This window comes from Xyrauchen texanus, chromosome 4 (assembly GCF_025860055.1).
Source record: "Xyrauchen texanus isolate HMW12.3.18 chromosome 4, RBS_HiC_50CHRs, whole genome shotgun sequence".
NCBI lineage: Eukaryota > Metazoa > Chordata > Actinopteri > Cypriniformes > Catostomidae > Xyrauchen > Xyrauchen texanus.
Window position 1 is genome coordinate 37,153,628 of NC_068279.1, and position 21,671 is coordinate 37,175,298.

General features: G+C 37.8%; 1 protein-coding gene across 1 annotated transcript in view; it reads left to right on the forward strand.

The window, feature by feature from the left end:
- LOC127643296 (DNA mismatch repair protein Msh3-like) overlaps positions 1-21,671 on the forward strand; it is an 81,581-nt gene that overhangs the window by 56,362 nt on the left and 3,548 nt on the right. The window contains exons 21-22 of the mRNA XM_052125975.1: positions 10,722-10,908; positions 21,062-21,188. Coding sequence (XP_051981935.1) covers positions 10,722-10,908; positions 21,062-21,188 — 314 coding nt within the window. The remainder of the gene's footprint in view (positions 1-10,721; positions 10,909-21,061; positions 21,189-21,671) is intronic.

Below are 21,671 nucleotides of genomic sequence, written 5' to 3' on the forward strand. Positions count from 1 at the left end.
ATAGTCATATAGTATGAATTAACCTTTTCACGAACCCAGTCGGGAAGGAAATTTATTTATATTGAAAGCAATTGTGACTTATGGGATATACAGTGGTCTGAATGCTGGCATATGTGTAAAATGATAGAGAGCCCAGAAGAGGTGCATAAGTATATGTATGGCCAACTAAATAGCAAGCACTCTAGACAGAGTGGACATGCTAAGAGAGAGATTTTAACTCTAGGTTGTAACACCTTGCAAATTAGTTTTGAGAAGACCATCCAGCTTCAAAACCTATGACTTGTAAGGATGCAGTTGAATGTACTTTGACACCAACTGGGCAGTTTGCACCCGTAAGCCAGGGTGATTGCATCAGTGATGCAGTGAGAAGTCTTTGCTTGAGATGGAAATCATTTTGTGCATCCTCCATAGCACACAATGAGCTGGTCAGAAGTAGCTGGTGCGCTCAACATAGGGAATAACAAATGCAAGGACTGTACTTCATCCGAATTAAATGAGGGAAAAAGGCTTTAAGTTGAACCACCATAGCCTTACCTAGGTTTGACAGTGGCTTGAAAGAGCTGGGCCAAATTCCAGACACAAATTATCGACTGAGAATGCTTATAAATTACTGACCTGTTTTACTAAGGCCGAAGCCAGAAGAAATGCGGTCTTAAGAGAAAGCACACACAATTCAACATAGTCCAGAGGAATGCAGATTATAGTCACCACAAACTCTTGAGGGTTGATGTCCAAGAATTGTGGGTATGGGACAGTTTGCGTGGCTTAACCGGTGGCTCTTTGGCGACTTTCAGCAGTGCTGAGGAAGCAGGCATGGGGGTTTTAGCTGGGTGCTGGCCCGATACAGAGCAGGAGCGAGCCGGTTGTGATCTAATATTGCTCCATTTTGGCATAAAATGTCTCATAGCCTGCGCGTGTTGCTGAGTCGCGATGTAGCGCTCTGTAAATGTATCCACAGAACCGGCGAAAATGCCAGAGACACTGGAGTATCAAAGAGAGCAGCATTTTTCGCATCTTGCATTTCCATGAAGGTCATCCAGATATGACAATCCACAAATACTTGGTTGCCCATTGACTTGCCAATGGCCTGTGCAGTGACCATAGTCCATAGCAGTGTGGAGCTCTTTTAACATTTCTGGATCGTAGCCTTGCTCGTCCACTTGCTTGTAGAGCTTAGCCTGGAAAACTTGCAGCACCGTGAAGTCCTGAACCCGCTGCTGAGTATGCTTTTCCAGCCAGTGTGGACGTCAGTCCACACTGCTTGGAAGGATGAACGGGGCATGATTTCCACGCCCTGCTACTTGCTGGGCAGATGTGTGCTGCTCCCGCCTCTTCCATATGGGGTTGTTGGGCATAACCTTTTGTCTTCCCCATGGTCCACTTTATTGAGGAGAGTGGAATCATTGTGCGAAAAAGCTGAATAGGGCAGGCGCCAGGATTTTGTTAGTTTGTTTACGAACTTCCGGGAAGAATGGGACAGATTTGCGGAATGTGGTCCCTTGACAATGTCCTGACTGCAGTGCACTGTCAGTGGCGCGTGCACGATCCTCGCCCTCGCTGGGGGAAGGGGCGGGAATGTCTTTAATTGATCACTCGCCAGATGCAGCAAAAGACATAACATCATCATCCCAAGCATCAGCACCAGAGAACGAGGTTGTGCACTCTTGCAGAGGGCCGAGGTTCATCATGTACATGCTGCATCAGCATAGACACAGTATATGGATATTGAGGGGCTCGCGGAGCGTGTGCCGGCATGAGATCCAGCTCAAATTCATCCTGCTCAACCTCACGGCCCCGCTGTGCCTCCTCGTCTGATCCCTTGGGAGTCACAGAAGAGGCGGGTGGGACGGCGCAGGAGGCTGAATCGTCCATCAGAACAAGGGCAATTCGTGAGCGAAGCGTCTTGAGATTCATGCCCTCACAGTAAGGCAGTCTGTCTCCATGAGAGCTGCTCTGCATGGGTGCTGCATGGGCAGCGAATGCAGCTCTTATGCTGATCTTACAGCAGGATGTGTCCCTCACACAGGGAACACTTACGGAACCTACATGTAAGCGGCTCTTTTTATATATATAAGATGACTGTAAGATGACTATTTATTTAATTGAATCACAGCTTTACAGGGATTAATAATCCCACTGGGACATGGAGTAAACTTATCTGGAGGTGAGAAAATAACATCAAAAACAAACAGAAACGTTAAAATAAAAGCTTTATTTAAATGGACGCATGTGTTTTTGCTTAAATATTACACTTGTTGGGCACATAAAATGTCCTGGAAAAATGTGCCTTGAAAATAGTGGGGACCCTGGATTATGTTCACTGAGATAATTACTGTTTTTATGTGTTTTAGCCTACACCTGTTTAAGCATACAGTTGAAGTCAGAAGTATACATACCATAGCCAAATACATTTAAACTAATTTTTTCATAATTCCTGACATTTAATCGTAGAAGGCATGCCCTGTCTAAGGTCAGTTAGGATCACTACTTTTATTTTAGAAATGTGAAACGTCAGAATAATAGTAGAGAAAATTATTTATTTCATATTTTTTCATTTCATCACAAACGAGTCAGTTTTGTAGGCCTCCTTGCTTGCACATTCTCTTTCAGTTCTGCCCACAAATTTTTTATCGGATTGAGGTCAGGGCTTTGTGATGGCCACTCCAATACCTTGACTTGTTGTCCTTAAGCCATTTTGCCACAACTTTGGAGGTATGCTTGGGGTTATTGTCTGTTTGGAAGACCCATTTGCGGCCGTGCTTTAACTTCCTGGCTGATGTCTTTAGATATTGCTTCAATATATCCACATTATTTTCCTTTCTCATGATGCCATCTATTTTGTGAAGTGCACCAGTCCCTCCTGCAGCAAAGCACCCCCACAACATGATGCTGCCACCCCCATGCTTTACGGATTGGGATGGTGTTCTTCGGCTTGCAAGACTCACCCTTTTTCCTTCAAACATAACAATGGTCATTATGGCCAAACAGTTACATTTTTGTTTCATTAGACCAGAGGACATTTCTCCAAAAAGCAAGGTCTTTTTCCTCATGTGCACTTGCAAACTGTAGACTCTTTTTTTTTATTTTTTTATTTATTTATTTTTTTTATGGTGGTTTTGGAGCAGTGGATTCTTCCTGGCTGAGCAGCCTTTCAGGTTATGTTGATATAGGACTCGTTTTACTGTGGATATAGATACTTGTCTACCTGTTCCCTCTAGCATATTCACAAGGTCTTTTGCTGTTGTTCTGGGATTGATTTGCACTTTTTGCACCAAACTATGTTCAGCTCTAGGAGACAGAATGCGTCCCTTCCTGAGCGGTATGATGGCTGCGTGGTCCCATGATGTATATACTTGTGTACTATTGTTTGTACAGATGAATGTGGTACCTTCAGGCGTTAGGAAATTGCTCCCAAGGATGAACCAGACTTGTTGAGGTCCACAATTTTTTTTCTGAGGTCTTGGCTGATTTATTTTTATTTTCCCACGATGTCAAGCAAAGAGGCACTGAGTTTGAAGGTAGGCCTTAAAATACATCCACATTTTCTGGAATTTTCAAGCTGCTTAAAGGCACAGTTAACTTTAAGTGTATGTAAACTTCTGACCTACTGGAATTGTGATATAATCAATTAAATGTGAAACAATCTGTCTGTAAACAATTGTTGGAAAAATTGCTTATGTCATGCACAAAGTAGATGTCCTAAATGACTTGCCTAAACTATAGTTTGCTAATATGAAATCTGTGGAATGGTTTAAAAATGAGTTTTAATGACTTAAACTACTGACTTCAACTGTATCTGTGAGAAAAATAAGCAGGAGAGGGTGTGATGTAGAGTGTCATTGTTGTGTGTGTTTTGACACTGTCTGTCAGTCGAAGTCTGAACCTACAGTTAACAATGAAGTGCTGCTTTGTTAATTAACCTTATTCCTGGCACTGTTCACATCAAAAGATAATTGCCTTCACTCCCCAGAGTTGTGTTGGTTTGTTCCAATTAACAGGTTAAGATCAGGTTCAAACAGCACCCAATTAAGCCTGAAGGGTTCAGTGGCCTGCACTGCACTCTGCTCAAGCGGAAATATTGATTGGCTATCGTTTGTGCGTAATTGTGCTCAATTGTGCTCTTGAATGTTGAAGAAGAGTTTACATCCTCAACGGAGCTTTACAAAATGCCACTTTTAAAAGTACACCTGCTGGTGATATAATTGTAAGCCCAGAAGTGCTCGCCAAAGTTTAGATTTAATTTAAGCATAATAGCTGATGTTAAATTAAACCTCATGCAGTTTCTGCTTTTCATATAATTAGGATTTGTTAGATAGTCTAAAACCATAGGGATTGCAATAGAATGCTATTTAAGCTGAAGTGTGTAATTTTTGCACCACTAACTTTATCAAACTTATAAAAAAAAGAATCACTGGTTTCAATCAGATTCCCGCAAAATCCCCCCGTCTTTAATTTTTTAAACAAACTGAGTCATGAGGTGCTTAAACAATAGAGGAATGTTTTGATACACTTTTAGGTGAACTCAATCTCAAATGTACTTATGTTTGACTTTATATTAAGCAGGGATACGAGAGAGAATTTGAACATTGGAAAAAATACATACATAAGCTTTTTTTTACAGCAGTACATGCCATGTATTTTCACCACAAACACAGACTTGCACAGGTGCTTCTCAGTTGGAATGCTGCAGCCTCGTTAGGCTGATATCTCGGCTGCCACGTCATCAAGTATGTCCGAAGGCCATCTCAATTGTGAGTACCCTTAAAAAGCAGCCTAGTTTCACAGCCTTCGTTTGCCATATTTTGGTGGATGCATCGGATGTATCCTTTGTGGCCTTTAATCACCCACAATCCACTGCATATGTCACAAATTATTGTAAAACATTTTGGAAAATGAGTTGTGTGGAGGCGGAAACCTTTTGGACACAGCTTACTTTTTTTTCCTCTTCTGGCAATTGCAGCAATGACAATATGTAGAAAAGAAATAAAAAATTAAGTAGTTTAGACAAAACAGCGAATTAGAAGATACAAAGCACTAAAAAAAGAAAGAAATAAAATGAATAAAAGGGCAATTATGTGAATTTGAAAAGCTTTAAAAGTCAAAGGATCTGTTTTTTTCATTATTGAAAGGATTTAAATATAAATGATAAGATCAGTGTTGCAAAATGGATTAAAGGCTTTTTTTGAGTGACTAGCTTTGTGAATAACACATTTTGCTTAATAATTTAGAGATTAAGCACATATTTATGGGTTTTCTAAACAATGTAAAATATCACATGGTTCTAAGCATATGGTTTGCCATGTGCACTTACTAGACCAGGGGAACCAGGCAACTTTGGAAAGGTCAGGGGGCGTAAAGCTTGATCCCTTTACCCTCCAGGGCTGCACTCTTATTATATATATTATTATATTATATATATATATATATATATATATATATATATATATATATATATATATATATATATATATATATATATATATTAGAATAGATTTGTGCCAAGTTGAGTAATTCAAGTGAGATTGCCAGCATGCATGTTTGATTGACAGACTGCTCGCATGTTCTGTGTATGAATGTGTGTGTGCAGACCAGTCCCCGCTCACATAACAACAGCCATGCTCTGATATTATTTGTTGTTGTTTTTATTTATTTATTTGTTATATCCTCTTGCAGTTGAATTCCCTCTCTAACGTGATTGAGCAATGTAGAGAATACTAGCGTAAATCCTCATGAAAATAGACACCTCACAATTCATACAGATTTGATAGATTTTTATGACATGGTGACTATTTAAATATGTCAGTGCTGCACAGGCTACACAATCTACTAGTGCTTCTGAGAGAGTCCTTGGTCAGAGAGTTTTTGTATTTTCATCTCTTGATATTTTTCCACTGATGGAGCACTTTATTAAATTGCACTTAACTTTCAGAAGCTCTTTTCCTCATCTTTTTTGGTTCCGATTGAAATGGGAAGTTCAATGCAAAAAATTAATGAATCATTAGACAGTAAATTAAATCTTTTAAACTGATAATTTAATGAAAAATATATATATATTGTTGGTTTTCTGGAGCTTCCAGACTGATCTCACAGTGAATTTGGAAACAGTAGGTTGCCTTTTTTTTTGTATTTTTTTTTAGCTAAACTCTGTTTATGCTTACTGATATTTAAACCATGTGGCTGAAGTGGGAAGTTTTTCTCAATGTAAGGACAAGCATGAACTCCAGTTTTAGGATTAAATGGCCACAGATGGGTGCCAAAGGTGAGTTGTTTTTAGTTGTAAAGGATGTAATACAGAAAAGACAAATGCATATTTTATTAACTCCAGCCCCAATTAACCCCAACCCTAAACCTAACCGTCAGTGGAGTAAGAATGTAAGCTTAGAGGGGAAATGCAACTTTCGAGTCTCGGTCATGACTCATTTTGTGAAGTTACTTCCTGGTTTCAAGGCAGGACGAGAACCTTGGTCTCTCACGCTGTTGACGCAATGTGCTTCTTGACGCTCCACAGATGAAGGTATATATAAAAAGACATATTGAACTAATGTAAAAATGTCTGATGGGAGATGAAGCTTGTCAGTAACTGCATGATGGGGTCAATGTCAGGGTACTGGAACTTTCAGAAGCAACAATGCTGAATTCCCTGTGATCCTGTTGGAGTCTCATAGGGCTTCCAGAACTTTATTGTGTTTATAACTTTTGTTTAGCATTAGATTGCTTTTAGGGGCCACCTCAGACTACATGACCAGTCCTGAATTTTGTATCTTTTATGGGTCAAGCATAACGGTCAGTGGAATATAATCAAAGTGTAGAAACGCATGCAAGTTTGTTTTAATATTCTGATTGCCATAGAAAAACACCATGATTGCAACTGCCATCAAAGTGTCTGATACAAATTCTAATTATACTTGACTTAGAAGCCCTTAAAATGGAAATGTGTTTACACAGTCCAGGCTCTATTACCTGGGTGAAATCTGTTGACAAAAACAATGAAGAAAATTGGATTGAAACAGATGTAGTTGTGTCAAAATGTTTGATAGAAAGCATTTAGAAATGGAAAACCATAAAGGCACCAAAAAAGGGAATGAAAGTGGTATTTTATTGCTGTGGTGCTTGGAAGAGCTGACTACAGATACTGTACCATCTGTGCTTTCTCTCAAGAATGGCCAAGAACTGCAATATTAGTCCAGCTCAAGCTTGTCAGTGGTCTTCTTTATATACTGTATTTAAAAATAGGAAAGCGCTTTTTAGGATAATGGAAGTGACTTTTCATAAAAATAAAGATTGTTTAGATCTCTTAAAAGATAATTCGCTTATGTTTTCCTCTTTTGTAAGTCGCTTTGGATAGAAGCGTCAAAAGAATAAATGTAAAATGTAATTCAGTGATCAGGGGATCTTTGTACGTGACATACAGGTGAAACTCGAAAAATTAGAATATCGTGCAAAAGTTCATTAATTTCAGTAATTCAACTTAAAAGGTGAAACTAATATATTATATAGACTCATTACAAGCAAAGTAAGATATTTCAAGCCTTTATTTGATATAATTTTGATGATTATGGCTTACAGCTTATGAAAACCCCAAATTCAGAATCTCAGAAAATTAGAATATTGTGAAAAGGTTCAGTATTGTAGGCTCAAAGTGTCACACTCTAATCAGCTAAACACCTGCAAAGGGTTCCTGAGCCTTTAAATGGTCTCTCAGTCTGGTTCAGTTGAATTCACAATCATGGGGAAGACTGCTGACCTGACAGTTGTGCAGAAAACCATCATTGACACCCTCCACAAGGAGGGAAAGCCTCAAAAGGTAATTGCAAAAGAAGTTGGATGTTCTCTGCTGTATCAAAGCACATTAATAGAAAGTTAAGTGGAAGGGAAAAGTGTGGAAGAAAAAGGTGCACAAGCAGCAGGGATGACCGTAGCCTGCAGAGGATTGTCAGGAAAAGGCCATTCAAATGTGTGGGGAGCTTCACAAGGAGTGGACTGAGGCTGGAGTTACTGCATCAAGAGCCACCACACACAGACAGGTCCTGGACATGGGCTTCAAATGTCAAACGTCTTACCTGGGCTAAAGAAAAAAGAACTGGTCTGTTGCTCAGTGGTCCAAAGTCCTCTTTTCTGATGAGAGCAAATTTTGCATCTCATTTGGAAACCAAGGTCCCAGAGTCTGGAGGAAGAATGGAGAGGCACACAATCCAAGATGCTTGAAGTCCAGTGTGAAGTTTCCACAGTCTGTGTTGGTTTGAGGAGCCATGTCATCGGCTGGTGTTGGTCCACTGTGCTTTATTAAGTCCAGAGTCAACGCAGCCGTCTACCGGGACATTTTAGAGCACTTCATGCTTCCTTCAGCAGACAAGCTTTATGGAGATGCTGACTTCATTTTCCAGCAGGACTTGGCACCTGCCCACACTGCCAAAAGTACCAAAACCTGGTTCAATGACCATGGTATTACTGTGCTTGATTGGCCAGCAAACTCGCCTGACCTGAACCCCATAGAGAATCTATGGGGCATTGCCAAGAGAAAGATGAGAGACATGAGACCAAACAATGCAGAAGAGCTGAAGGCCGCTATTGAAGCATCTTGGTCTTCCATAACAGCTCAGCAGTGCCACAGGCTGATAGCATCCATGCCACGCCGCATTGAGGCAGTAATTAATGCAAAAGGGGCCCAAACCAAGTACTGAGTACATATGCATGATTATACTTTTCAGAGGGCCGACATTTCTGTATTTAAAATCCTTTTTTTTATTGATTTCATGTAATATTCTAATTTTCTGAGATTCTGAATTTGGGGTTTTCATAAGCTGTAAGCCATAATCATCAAAATTATATCAAATAAAGGCTTGAAATATCTTACTTTGCTTGTAATGAGTCTATATAATATATTAGTTTCACCTTTTAAGTTGAATTACTGAAATTAATGAACTTTTGCACGATATTCTAATTTTTCGAGTTTCACCTGTATAATGGCTGACACTTTAATTCAGGTCAATTACAGTGGCATACAGTAAGACATGAAACCATTAAAGTGAATTTGCTTTGTGTGATCCAAGTAACCTTTGGGGGGGAAGAGAAACAAAATTCAAACATTAGTACAGTTTAAACTCCACTAGTTTAAGGGCAAGAGTTCTGCTGCAAAAACATACCCAAGAGACTTATCTCTATATGGTGATTTTTCAACTGCATTGTTCTTTTACTGCACTGTCAGCATCTTATAAAATAATGAGACTCGAAATTTGCCCAAGCCATGAGAATTTTGCATGGTCATTCATATTTTATCTTAAAGTTCTTAAAGCTTTAACAAATGTCATCAGCCGCCCACCTTGTTTTGGTACTCAAATACTGGGTAGTCTCCACATGCTCAGGAAATGTACTTTAAAAGGCGTTATAGATCTTTTTCATAATCGTCTGCAACTAAAGTGTGGTCATTATTGATTTGAATTAGGCTGTAGCCAGTGTAATGTGTAGCTTAACTGATGGCAGTGAAGACAGCTAATCCAACTTTGCAATTAAGGCATGTCATGACAGAACCTGCTTTTTGATGTAGTGGGCAAGTTAAAGGTGCTGTAAGTGATTTTTCATGGAAAAGTATGCAAAAACGTTTCCTACTCCCTTAAAGATATTAATGAAATAAGTGTCCTGTGATATCTCAATGTTCTCTATGAAAGCTGTAGACTTTGTAAACAGCAAAAAAAACAAAAAAACAAGTGTCCGCGTATATTGTCACTTTTCACCTGTCAATCATTTTACTCATTCTCGTAGCTTTGAATTTGATGCGGATCATTCAGACTATGATTCATAATGTTTGTCAGTTTAGGGCGCTATTAAATTTAACAACCACAGGAACAAACAGTGCTGCTCTTTTGCTTGGTTTTGGTTTCAAAATTATCTTTGGAGGGCGGGGTTTTGTAATGAGGGGGCGTGGCTAATCAACTGCGCAGTCATTTGAGAGCCTCAGAATGCTAAAATCACATAAAGCACCTTTTAAGAAAGCTTTTAGTTTAAAATCAATATGAAATGTGACAGCACACCCAACAAGAATGGTTTGGTGTGTTCTTAGATTAATTTTAAGAAATGTTCTGGGTTCAATACAATTTAAGCTCTATTGAAAGCAATTGTGTAGAATTATTGTGTATAATATCAGTTACCATAGAAAAATTATTTGAACTTATTCTTCAGTTAATTGTTTTTACAGGAAAAGTAGTGTTTACAGTAATATACATACTGTATTATGGAAGTGTTTGGGGCCAGCATTTGGGGGGCATCTGCAATGTTCAAATCATCCTCTTTAAAGAAAGACTACTTTTCGAGGTGGATGGACTTCTGATTATGTGTTAAGTCCTGTGAATGTAGTTTGCCTCATGTAAAGTCCCCTTCTGGTATCCTTATACTGTATCATGGGTAAGCTACTGGGTTCAACTTGCTTTACATGATCATGACAGGAGTTGAAAAGATAAATGACATTATCACACTAGTACCTTTTATAAAGGTTTAAGGATATTATGTTTGAATCAGTGTGGACATTAATGTTTATTGCCTGGCCCAATAAATATCATAAGTATGGGCATTACTGTAACAGAATTTGTGTGGTTTCTTTTTTAAAACTGATGGACAAGCTTAAATACATTTCTGTGGTAATCAACATTATGCAACAAATGCTCTCAATAGAGGTTAACTTGTTAGAGGTTTACAGTAACTGATGTAACTGGTTTTGGTTCTGACAGGATGGGAGCATCTGACAACATCTCAAGGGGCAGGAGCACCTTTATGGAGGAGCTTATGGAAGCATCAGATATTTTGGCACGTGCCACCTCCCGTTCACTGGTCATCCTGGACGAACTGGGTCGAGGCACCAGCACACATGACGGCATTGCCATCGCCTATGCTACCCTGGAGTCCTTCATCAGAGACGTAAGTGAGACTGAAAGATTTAGAGACTTTGCTAGGAGCAAATATACCTAACATGTTTGCATGCCAGATTATGACTTCTCTTTAGTCAAATTAGTGAACCACGGTCTGGATCCAGACCCTGCTCCAGATCCCAGAAAAATGTACATTTGTAAAAATGTAAAAAGTATATATATATATTTTTTTTATGTTTAAGATTATGGAAAGTGATCATTGACAACTGGTCAAAATAACAAAAAAGATGCCATGTTTTCAGATCTCGAATAATGCAAAGAAAACAAGTTCATATTAATTTATAAACAACTCAATACTAATGTTTTACCTTAGTAAGAGTTCAGAAATAAATTGTAGCAGGACTGGTTGTTGTTGGAATAAGGAAGCGGGGTTCAGGTAATGTTAAACTCTTTAACTCTCTCTCTCTCTCTCTCTGATGCTCTGTCGTTGGCTTCTCTTATTGCTCTTCTCGAATTACTGCAACAAGATTCAGCTGTTAGACTTAATTATCACCCAGGGATGAATCCTTACTGCTTCCCCTCTCCCTGGATGGACACTCAACCACGCCCTTGACACATCAATAGTTGGTGGAATAACCCTGATTTTCAATCATAGATTTCATGTGTCTTTCCATGCTTTCCACCAGTCTGTCACATTGGTGTTGGGTTATTATATGCCACTCCTGGCTCAAAAATTAAAGCAGGAATTCAACAGTCAATGGAATGGAATCTCTATACCTGTACATGTACAATTTTGTTGCTATGACAACGGAATGCCCTGAACCCCAAAATGTCCAAAAAAACTAAGATTTTACAACTTTTCATTGCAAATAATACACAAGTATCAAAAGAAGTGTTAATGTAAGTGCTTTTATCAAATTTTAAGCTTCATGTTTCTGCCTTTTAAACCATCCAAAAATTGGCCACCATTCAATTCTATTGTTAGTGCCTCACTGTAACATTGATTTTTGCCTTTTTTTTGTTTGTTTTTTTAAGATAAAGAGGGAAAAAATATTTTTTGTTAGGTAATCAACATTATGCCACAAATGCTGACGATTTAGCTTAATGCTAAGTGAACCGAAAATATTCCTTTAAATAGTACAAAAAGCCATAAATCCAAGCAGTTGCTCTTTAATCTGTGTAAAGAATAATTCATATTCTTGTCTTAATTTTCGGACATCTGGCAATTGCATCTGATTTCTCTAATTTGCACCGCCAGTGTGTAATGTTAACTTGCAAATTTGACTGGGTAACAACATTTTTGACTCACAGGAGTACAATCACATCAGTAACATTGTGTTAGAATTACAGTCTGTGGGGACAGAATTGTTTATGATCATACTTTTTCTGGAGGAGAAAGTGTCTTAGACCAGAATCAACAGTAGAAATTACCTGTTGCAATGCCTTATTTGAATAGATGAGCATTCACGTTTTTAATTATAGCTCTCTGTCAGTCGACTACATTTGGCAGTTTTTGAAAATATAGCACACAATAATATATTGTATGTGCCATTCTGACAGAGATGTTAAAAACAATTATTCAAACTGCTTCAGGGTAAAATAAAAAGAGTTTCTGGGAAGCAAAGCATCAAGAGATTATCTAGACTCCAGGTAGTCTAGACCCCCTGAGACATAATGAAAAATTATCTCATACCAGTCCATCCAAGGAGATACAGCAGAGTGTGTCTCCTGTGAATACTTTCTTCTATCCCAGTTTAATGTTCAAAAACAATAATCTTTGGTTGATTTGCCTGAAAAGTGTAAACACTGTGACTGTTTGTTTCTGTCTGCTGTTTGAGCATTCCAGCATAGCAACCAATGAGCCAATGTGTCAGGACATCATTTGTCTGAACAGTTGGGGAGTGTTTGAGAAACCTGTTTGAAAATAGTTATTATTTTTTGAAATGCTACTTGGTGCTGCAGAAATGACACACTAGAGTTTTAAATTAGATTATCATATCAAACATGTGATTTGCTGATAATATTAAATTTGGTTTGATCATTTTACCACATAATGAACTGCTATAAATTAAGCAATTAACAACAGATCTTTTATGTTTTGGTCACAATGCATGTCACTTAACATCAACTTGCTCAACACATGCACCACATTTTGCTTCAAAGATTAATGAGAAGCCAGTGAATTGGCAACAAAATCATTAACAGCTTAAAAATGATTATTATTTATTGGCTGTAGTTGTTCATATTGGAGGTAAATGTCACTTTAGGTGCTGGTTGCACTGTTGTTTGGGTTTCTAGAGGATTGGTTCTATTGGGTATTGCATATAGTTGCAAGTCTCTATGGTTTTATCTCAGGTGTACAACTTGGGGATGTGCCCGAAGCCGAATACCTTATTCGGAAAGGTATTATATATCACAAATAATGACTTCAATACAAATAGCGGATTCATTTGAATAATATAAAAAGACTTTATACTCTCCAAAAAATGCATAATAAAACTACTGTCAACTTCACACAGAAACTCAAAGGTCTTCCTTGAGTTTTCCTCCAAAATAAAAGCCAAACTATTGTATAATAATATTATAATTTTTTATGTAGTAACAATAAGTTAATATTATTATTAGTAGTAGTAGTAGTATTGAATTTGCTTCTGTTCCTTTGAAAATCTGGACTGTAATTAATGTTGGTGTCAGTGAGACCCAGTATAACTGTAACATTTCCAACTATTACTGCTAATATGAAACATACATTTTATTGTAAACATTTTTTTTTTAAAGAAACAAATGACAAATAGAATGCTATAAAAAATGAATTTTTGTCATAGACGGGGCAAGTTAAAATGTAAAAAATGTTTATTTTGAGTCCTGCTTTATCGTTCTCAAATTGGCCCCTCTCCCTTGCTTTTACCCTGCATTCTCTCTCTCAATCACTATGGTTGGCAATTTTCAATCGATTTTTTTATCATTGTGAATTTGCCCTTGTAGCAGGGTCTGCTCGCTTGATCTGTCAAACAAAAAGCACTTTGACAAGAAGCACTGATCATCTCTGCTAATTATAAGTCTGTATTGGGGATGTGCCAAGAGGCACATTCTCATGCGATGGCACATCCTCCTGCACGGACATTGTGTCTTCTATATGCTATGCATCATTTAATTTAATTTACACCAATTTATTTCTGTTAAACTTTTGATGATAACTTTTGATGCACCGATTCATTTGACAAAACAATATGGCGCTGATCACAGCAGAATTTGTCTTTGGGTGAAATACCAACAAACTACATCTGGTAATAAACCTTAAGTGTTAACATTGAAACCACTGAGTCAAAAGACTAGTCTCTATTTTCATCTGATATGGCATTTTGAAAAGGCATGCTGTTAAACTCAATGACTATTTACAAGGATTATATGCCTTTTTTTCACGTAGAAATCCTAAATTCAGTGTGCATTGTAACATTGAAAATCAATGGGTTTATCAAAAAGATATATATATATATATATTAGGGCTGTCAATCGATTACAATTTTTAATCAAATGAATTACATGATGTCCCGATTAATTAATCGCATACACAAATATTTGCTGAGAAAGCCCCTCATATAACAATAATTCAATAGATAATGATTAAATAATTATATATAGTTATCTTTAAATATTATAATTAAATGAAATCAAAATATGATATATATATATATATATATATATATATATATATTAGGGATGGGCGATATGGCCTAAAAAATTTATCACGATAATTTCAGGGATTTATTGCGATAACAATACAAATGACGATAAATAATTTTCTTCTGTAAAATATCAGATTATGTTATGTTTAAGATGTGTTTCAGTGACTGTGCTGAAAAACATCACACAACAACAATTACACAATAATAATAATTCAAATCAATTACAAGTTTAAAATGTAAACACAGATTCTTTATTTATACTCTCATGGTGGAAAAATAGTGCAAAGCAAACAGCAAAAGTTACAATCACCAACCATGTCTTCAGTTGTATTTCAAAATTACGACTGCAAATAAATCCTGATAAAGTAAAGAAGTTCAGAGTGAAACACACTCTTAGAATGTAAATATAATTTCTGTAATTTCTTAACCCTAGGTCCACTTGTAGTTTTCGCCTCCGTTGCCTCGCGTATCTTCAGACATTCGTCATACTCTGGTTTGTGTTACAGATGGTGGAACAAATTGGACGTGTTTCCACTCTTTGTAACCACCGTTTTTCTACAAACTTTGCATATTACGGTAGTTTGCTCCTCATCTGATTTTCTGTAACCAAACCAGTTCCAAATTGTGGAGGTAGCTCCTCGCTAACAACAAGCTCCTCCTCAGCCTCACGTCCGCCTTCCGCCATGCTTGTTTTCACTCCGCACAGAGAATGTCCGCACGTGAACAGTGAATCGCTGCGCGCACAAAACTACGTCATCAACTAGACTTATCGTTATTATCGTGAGGAGACACATTTTTATCGTGAGGAGAATTTTCAACGATATATCGCAAACGATAAGATATCGCCCATCCCTAATATATATTATATAAACATCTTACAAATACAATGTATTTTTTACTACCATGTTATTGAACATAAGTCAATCATTGGCATACAGTTCACAGCAATTCATTTCACAAGTGAATTTGTCAGTCAGTTCGAGATTCATTATGAGAGCTTGTTTAAGGACCCTTCAGTTTCTATACATATATATATATATATATATACACACACAATGGCGGCCAAAAGTTTTGAATAATGTACAGATTTTGTTGTTTCGGAAGGAAATTGGTACTATAAACCACCAAAGTGGCATTCAACTAATCACAAAGTATAGTCAGGACATCACAAATGTATCAGCACCATCACATTTGAAAAAGTCATTTTTTTATCCAATCTAGACAGCAGCCATCACTCCAACACCTTATTCTTGAGTAATCATGCTAAATTGCTAATTTGGTTCTAGAAAATCACTTGCCATTTTATCAAACACAGCTGAAAACTATTTGGTTCGTTAAATGAAGTTTAACATTGTCTTTGTGTTTGTTTTTGAGTTGCCACAGTGTGCAATTGACTTGTATTTCTTAAGGTCAATATTAGGTACAAATGTCAAAAAAAGAAACCGCTTTCTCTAGAAAATCATCTGTCATTCATTTTTTGGAGGAATGAAGGCTAAACAATGCTTGAAATGGGTTGAAAGAAAAATCTTGAAAGATTTCATACAAAGGTGTACACTACAGTCTTCAAAGACAAAGGACAACTGGCTCTAACAAGGACAGAAAGAGATGTGGAAGGACAGATGTACAACTAAACAAGAGGATAAGTACACCAGAGTCTCTAGTTTGAGAAATAGATGCCTCACATGTCCTCAGCTGACAGCTTCATTGAATTCTACCCGCTCAACACCAGTTTCATGTCCAACAGTAAAGAGGAGACTCAGTGATGCAGCCTTATGGGAAGAATTGCAAAGAAAAAGCCACTTTTGAAACAGAAAAAAAAAAGAGTAAAAGGTTAAAGTGGGCAAAGACACACAGACCTCAAAAAAAACATTGTGGACCTCCACAAGTCTGGTTCATCCTTGGGAGCAATTTCCAAATGCCTGAAGGTACCACATTCATCTGTACAAACAATAGTACGCAAGTATAAACACCATGCGACCATCATACCGCAGAGGAAGGAGACGCATTCTGTCTCCTAGAGATGAACGTAGTTTGGTGTGTAAAGTGCAAATCAATCCCAGAACAACAACAAAGGACCTTGTGGTATATACTAGAGGAAACGTGTAGACAGGTGTGTGTGTGTGTGTGTGTGTGTGTGTATATATATATATATATATATATATATATATATCCAAAGTAAAAGCGATTCCCATATCGATATAACCTGAAAGGCTGCTCAGCAAGGAAAAAGCCACTGCTCAAAAACCACCATAAAAAAGCCAGTCTACATTTTGCAAGTGCACATGAGGATAAAGATCTTACTTTTTGGAGAAATGTCCTCTGGTCTGATGAAACAAAAATTGAACTGTTTGGCCATAATGACCATTGTTATGTTTGGAGGAAAAAGGGTGAGTCTTGCGAGCTGAAGAACATCCCAACCGTGAAGCATGGGGGTGGCAGCAGCATCATGTTTTGGGGGGTGCTTTGCTGCAGGAGGAACTGGTGCACTTCACAAAATAGATGGCATCATGAGAAAGGAAAATATGTGTATATATGGAAGCAACATCTCAAGATATCAGCCAGGAAGTCAAAGCTCGGCCGCAAATGGGTCTTCCAAATGGACGGTGACCCCACGCATACCTCCAAAATTGTGGAAAAATGGCTTAAGGACAAAGTCAAGGTATTGTAGTAGCCATCACAAAGCCCTGACCTCAATCTGATAATTTGTGGGCAGAACTGAAAAAGCATGTGCAAGCAAGGAGTCCTACAAACCTGACTCGTGCGATGAAATGAAAAAATCAGAAATAAATAATTCTCTCTACTATTATTCTGACATTTCACATTTCTAAAATAAAGTAGTGATCCTAACTGACTCAATACAGGGAATGTTTTCTATGATTAAATGTCAGGAATTGTGAAAAACAGAGTTTAAATATATTTGGCTAATGTGTATGTAAACTTCTGACTTCAACTGTAGTTTCAAAAAACAAAAAGAGAAATGAAAAATGCACAAAGCATTCACACTCAGGTCTCAGGAGGATATCCTTCCTGCGTCTTATTACTTTTAGACAATATAAAAGTATAAAACTTGCACATAAATTGTCCCTTATCTTTTGTGCTTCCGACATGAACGATACCTCTAATTTTGCATTACTTTTCATAATTGATTTTATTATTGATTTATTTGGCAAATTAAAAAACAGCAAATTATTTGCATATATTTTCTTTGATATGGAGCCACAGACATATCTAGGCCCCCAAATATAAATGAGACTTGGAAATGGCTTCTTTTGACTTGAGCCAGTAAGCAACAATCCAGAACACCTAAGTAAACCCATATCAATGTCCTGCAATCACCTACCACACCCTAGCATCAAGGCAAGTACCACTCACATTTCCTTGATTTTTTTTCACAAAACTGTAAAAATCTTGTCTTGTTATGCAAACTTAAATCCATTTAGAAAAACAATGATGAACATTTTGCACTCAGGTCATTGCTGTATGGCTTGAGTTGTGACACTGTGCTCTTGCAGAGGTTAAAAAATAAAATGCTTCAATATTTGTTCAAGCATGCACTTCACGTTGAAATTTCGTCCTTAACACTAGAATAGCTTTTTGTTGAAGCCCGTTTGCTTTAACAGAACATACATGTGTCCTGGCAGCATCTTGCAGAGAGTGTCTGCACATCTCCTTGGCAACAAGGCTCATCCTGTGCGTTCATTCACCTGCGCTGTATTTAAGAATGTAAATACGTTTGTTGTGTAACACCCTTGAATGCTGCATTGTGAACAGCCTTACAGCAGAACTTCCTTCTGTGGGCAAGAAGGCAGTGAAGCAGCGCTGGTTGCCATAGCAAAGCTATCTGAGCACATGTGAGAGGCAGGCAGAGTCGCTCTTCAATATTTAGAGCGAGCCAATCTAGGCTGAGATATCTGAAAATCGAAGTAGTGAGGAGGTGGGCTTAAGTTGCTGAAATGTCTTTTGGAACTTTATAAGAGTATAAGACAAAGACTTTTTTTCCTTTTAGTGTTGTGCAATACTTTGGCCTTGAAGGACTCTACCTCTTCTCAGTGGCGTCTAGTTTTTCATTGGTCTTGTAAAAAAAGAAAAGAAGAAAAGTCCAGCTTATACTTCAAAAAACTGATATGGGTTTTTTAAGTTGTAGATGACAGTATCCAGAGGCAGGGTGGCTGATACAATGTTGATATATCACACAATTTAATATTGTAATTAACAAACATAAAATTGCTAAAAAATGTATAGCACTATATTTACTCAATTTGACACTAAACTTTAACTTTGTAAAAAAGAATCTTAAAAATATTGTATTTTAAATGGTAGATAATTTCTTCTGATTTCTGTTTAGTCTTCAAATTTTTTTTATTTTTTTTGCACATGAAGAAATTGTTAATATATTAGGAAGAAGGAAATATTAGGACTCACAGTAGTCCAGCAACCATGGTTGGCATGTAGACGTTAGCAATAGCATTTCCTGAAATTAACTGGACCTCACACAGGACACCAAAGTTTTTGGTGATTATTAATCACGTCACTTAAGGTGACTTTTAAAAAAAAGCCCTGGTCATCAATGCTAGGTGCATAAATATGAGCAAAAATAAGACTTTGTCCCTGAATTTCAGCTAAAACAATAGTGACTCTTCCTAATTTATCTTTGATCTATTTTAATCTATCTGCAGCGAGGTCTCTGGAAAAAAGGTTTGGTATTGATATATACATGCTTCTTGACCGGTCGATGAGTTCGGTGATAGCGACGTCTTCCATTGGGATTCAGGGCCACGTTACAGTGGGGAAGGAGCTGAATTCAGATTCAACAGCCTTGGACATGAATGAGCTGAGCAACGAGGATCTCCTGGAAGCACATAGAGGGTTCTCACAATCTGGAACACACAGATATACAGCCCTATGTCGTCTCAAGTGTCTTTATCTGGAACATGCAGATACACTAAACTTGAAGAGAAGGTTTGCTTGCCAGCGCTAAACCTTGACTACTGTGGTTATCTTCCTGGTATTGGGATTCCGAACTTGGCATTGCAATAGTCTCTTGTAGTGAGACTTGGTTGATCTTCTGCTCTCTCTCTCTCTCTCTCTCTCTCTCTCTCTCTCTCTCTCTCTCTCAGATAAAGGCTAAGAATGTTGGACAGATATTCAGAATGTTGGTGTAATCTGTTATAGTCTCTCTCTCGTGAAGTGAGAACAGAACTGAGAAATGTTATAGAAGTGTATCCTGTTAACAGCCCTCTGGACAGGGACTTTTGAATGTTACTGTTATTCTGTTAGCGATTCCCACCAATCAGGCTGGGGCCCCAGAATAAAGGTGTGGCTGATTGGGAGGATGCTTTATGTGCTTGCTTTTTTAACCTTAATGACACATTGAGTGAATAGTCCCTAAGAGTGTTTATCTTGTGTGGTAACATGATGTAGGATTTGGTTTTAGGTGTGATTTATGACATCAACCTCCATCAGTCAAAGTGAAGAGTGCCTCTAATAAATGATGTGTAAAAGATCTTGCCTCTGCAACGAGAGAAACACAAGACATAAATATCAGTGATAAGATTTACAGTGCACAAATATCATTCTCTTTGATTCTGTCCATTCTACAGTATGTTCATCTGTACACCCTCATGGTTACCTAAGTGTAATCTTCTGACCTGCCAAAATTTGACTTTTGTCAGCAAAACTAAAAACGTAATGTCACAAGCAGCCTCACGTCTCTTGTTCTGCTTCATTGCTCTTGTCGGAATCCCCCATCCTTATGTCTCATATTCACACTCCAGCACATTGCCTCCCCAGAGCCCGCTGAAAAGACATACACATCAATAAATGAAGAAATGAACACCTCCCCTTCTGCAATGAAATGTGTGCATATTGGTGAGGCAATACCACTACTTGCATACAGTCTGCCAGGCCACAAATAATGTTCATACACCGATCAGCCACAACATTAAAACCTCCTGCCTATTATTGTGTAGGTCCCCCTCTTGCCTCTAAAAGAGCACCTGCATCTCAAAATTGCATTCTGAGATTATATTCTTCTTTCCACAATTGTACAGAGTGGTATCGGAGTTACCGTAGACTTTGTTATTTTGAACCAGTCTGGCCATTCTCTGTTGACCTCTCTCATCAACAAGGCGTTTCCGTCCACAGAACTGCCCCTCACTGGATGTTTATTGTTTTTGGCACCATTTGGAGTGGCATGATTGTTGGTGCCATTTGGGCTGGTTTGAGTATTTCTGTAACTGCTGATCTCCTGGGATTTTCACACACAACAGTTTCTAGAATTTACTCCGAATGCTGCCAAAACCAAAATACATTCAGTGAGTTAAGGGAAGGGCTATTTGATTGTCTGATTAATGCAAGATGGGGAGAGATTTCAGGAAAATTGTATTATTTTTGCAATTATTTTGACACTAGTGGCGCAGAAATGACACACTTCACTTTTAAGTTTTAATCAGATAAGTGTAGCTAGAATAATTGCATTTATTTTCTACTTCATTTCTCTTCTCTGTGTTTCTGCAGGTGAAGTGTCTGACATTGTTTGTGACCCACTACCCTCCGTTATGTGAGCTGGAGCAGCTGTACCCGCAACATGTGGGGAACTATCACATGGCTTTCCTGCTCAATGAGCCAGAGAGCACTTCTGATGGTGTGCATCTCCAACAACACACTGCATCAGCTACGTGCATCACCTTTTCATATACCAGTTTACACACCAAGTCACACCTAAAAAATGTAACTGTAATTGTATTATATAACAAAATATAGAGTGGCATCTGCAGGAAAATTAAGAGACATTTTCTCAGAACTAAACTGTATGAAGTCAGTTCCCCTCAATTTCTCACAGGTGCCATAACCTCAGGTGTAGTTCTTCACATTAACTATGGACATGTTCAACAAGTTTGCAGTGTTTTCTGAAGTTAAAATATTTCACAATATATGATTGTGCCTTCTAATATTTATGTATTTACAGATTTATTATACTTACTACTGGATGGGATGGGAATCATTAGGAATTTAACAATTCCGGTTCCTTAACGGTTCCAGTAGTTCTTTTAGTATTTTGAGGAAGAATTATTTTGAAATGGGAAATGCAATTCTTATTGGAATTACTCTCCTGCTCTCCTCTGTT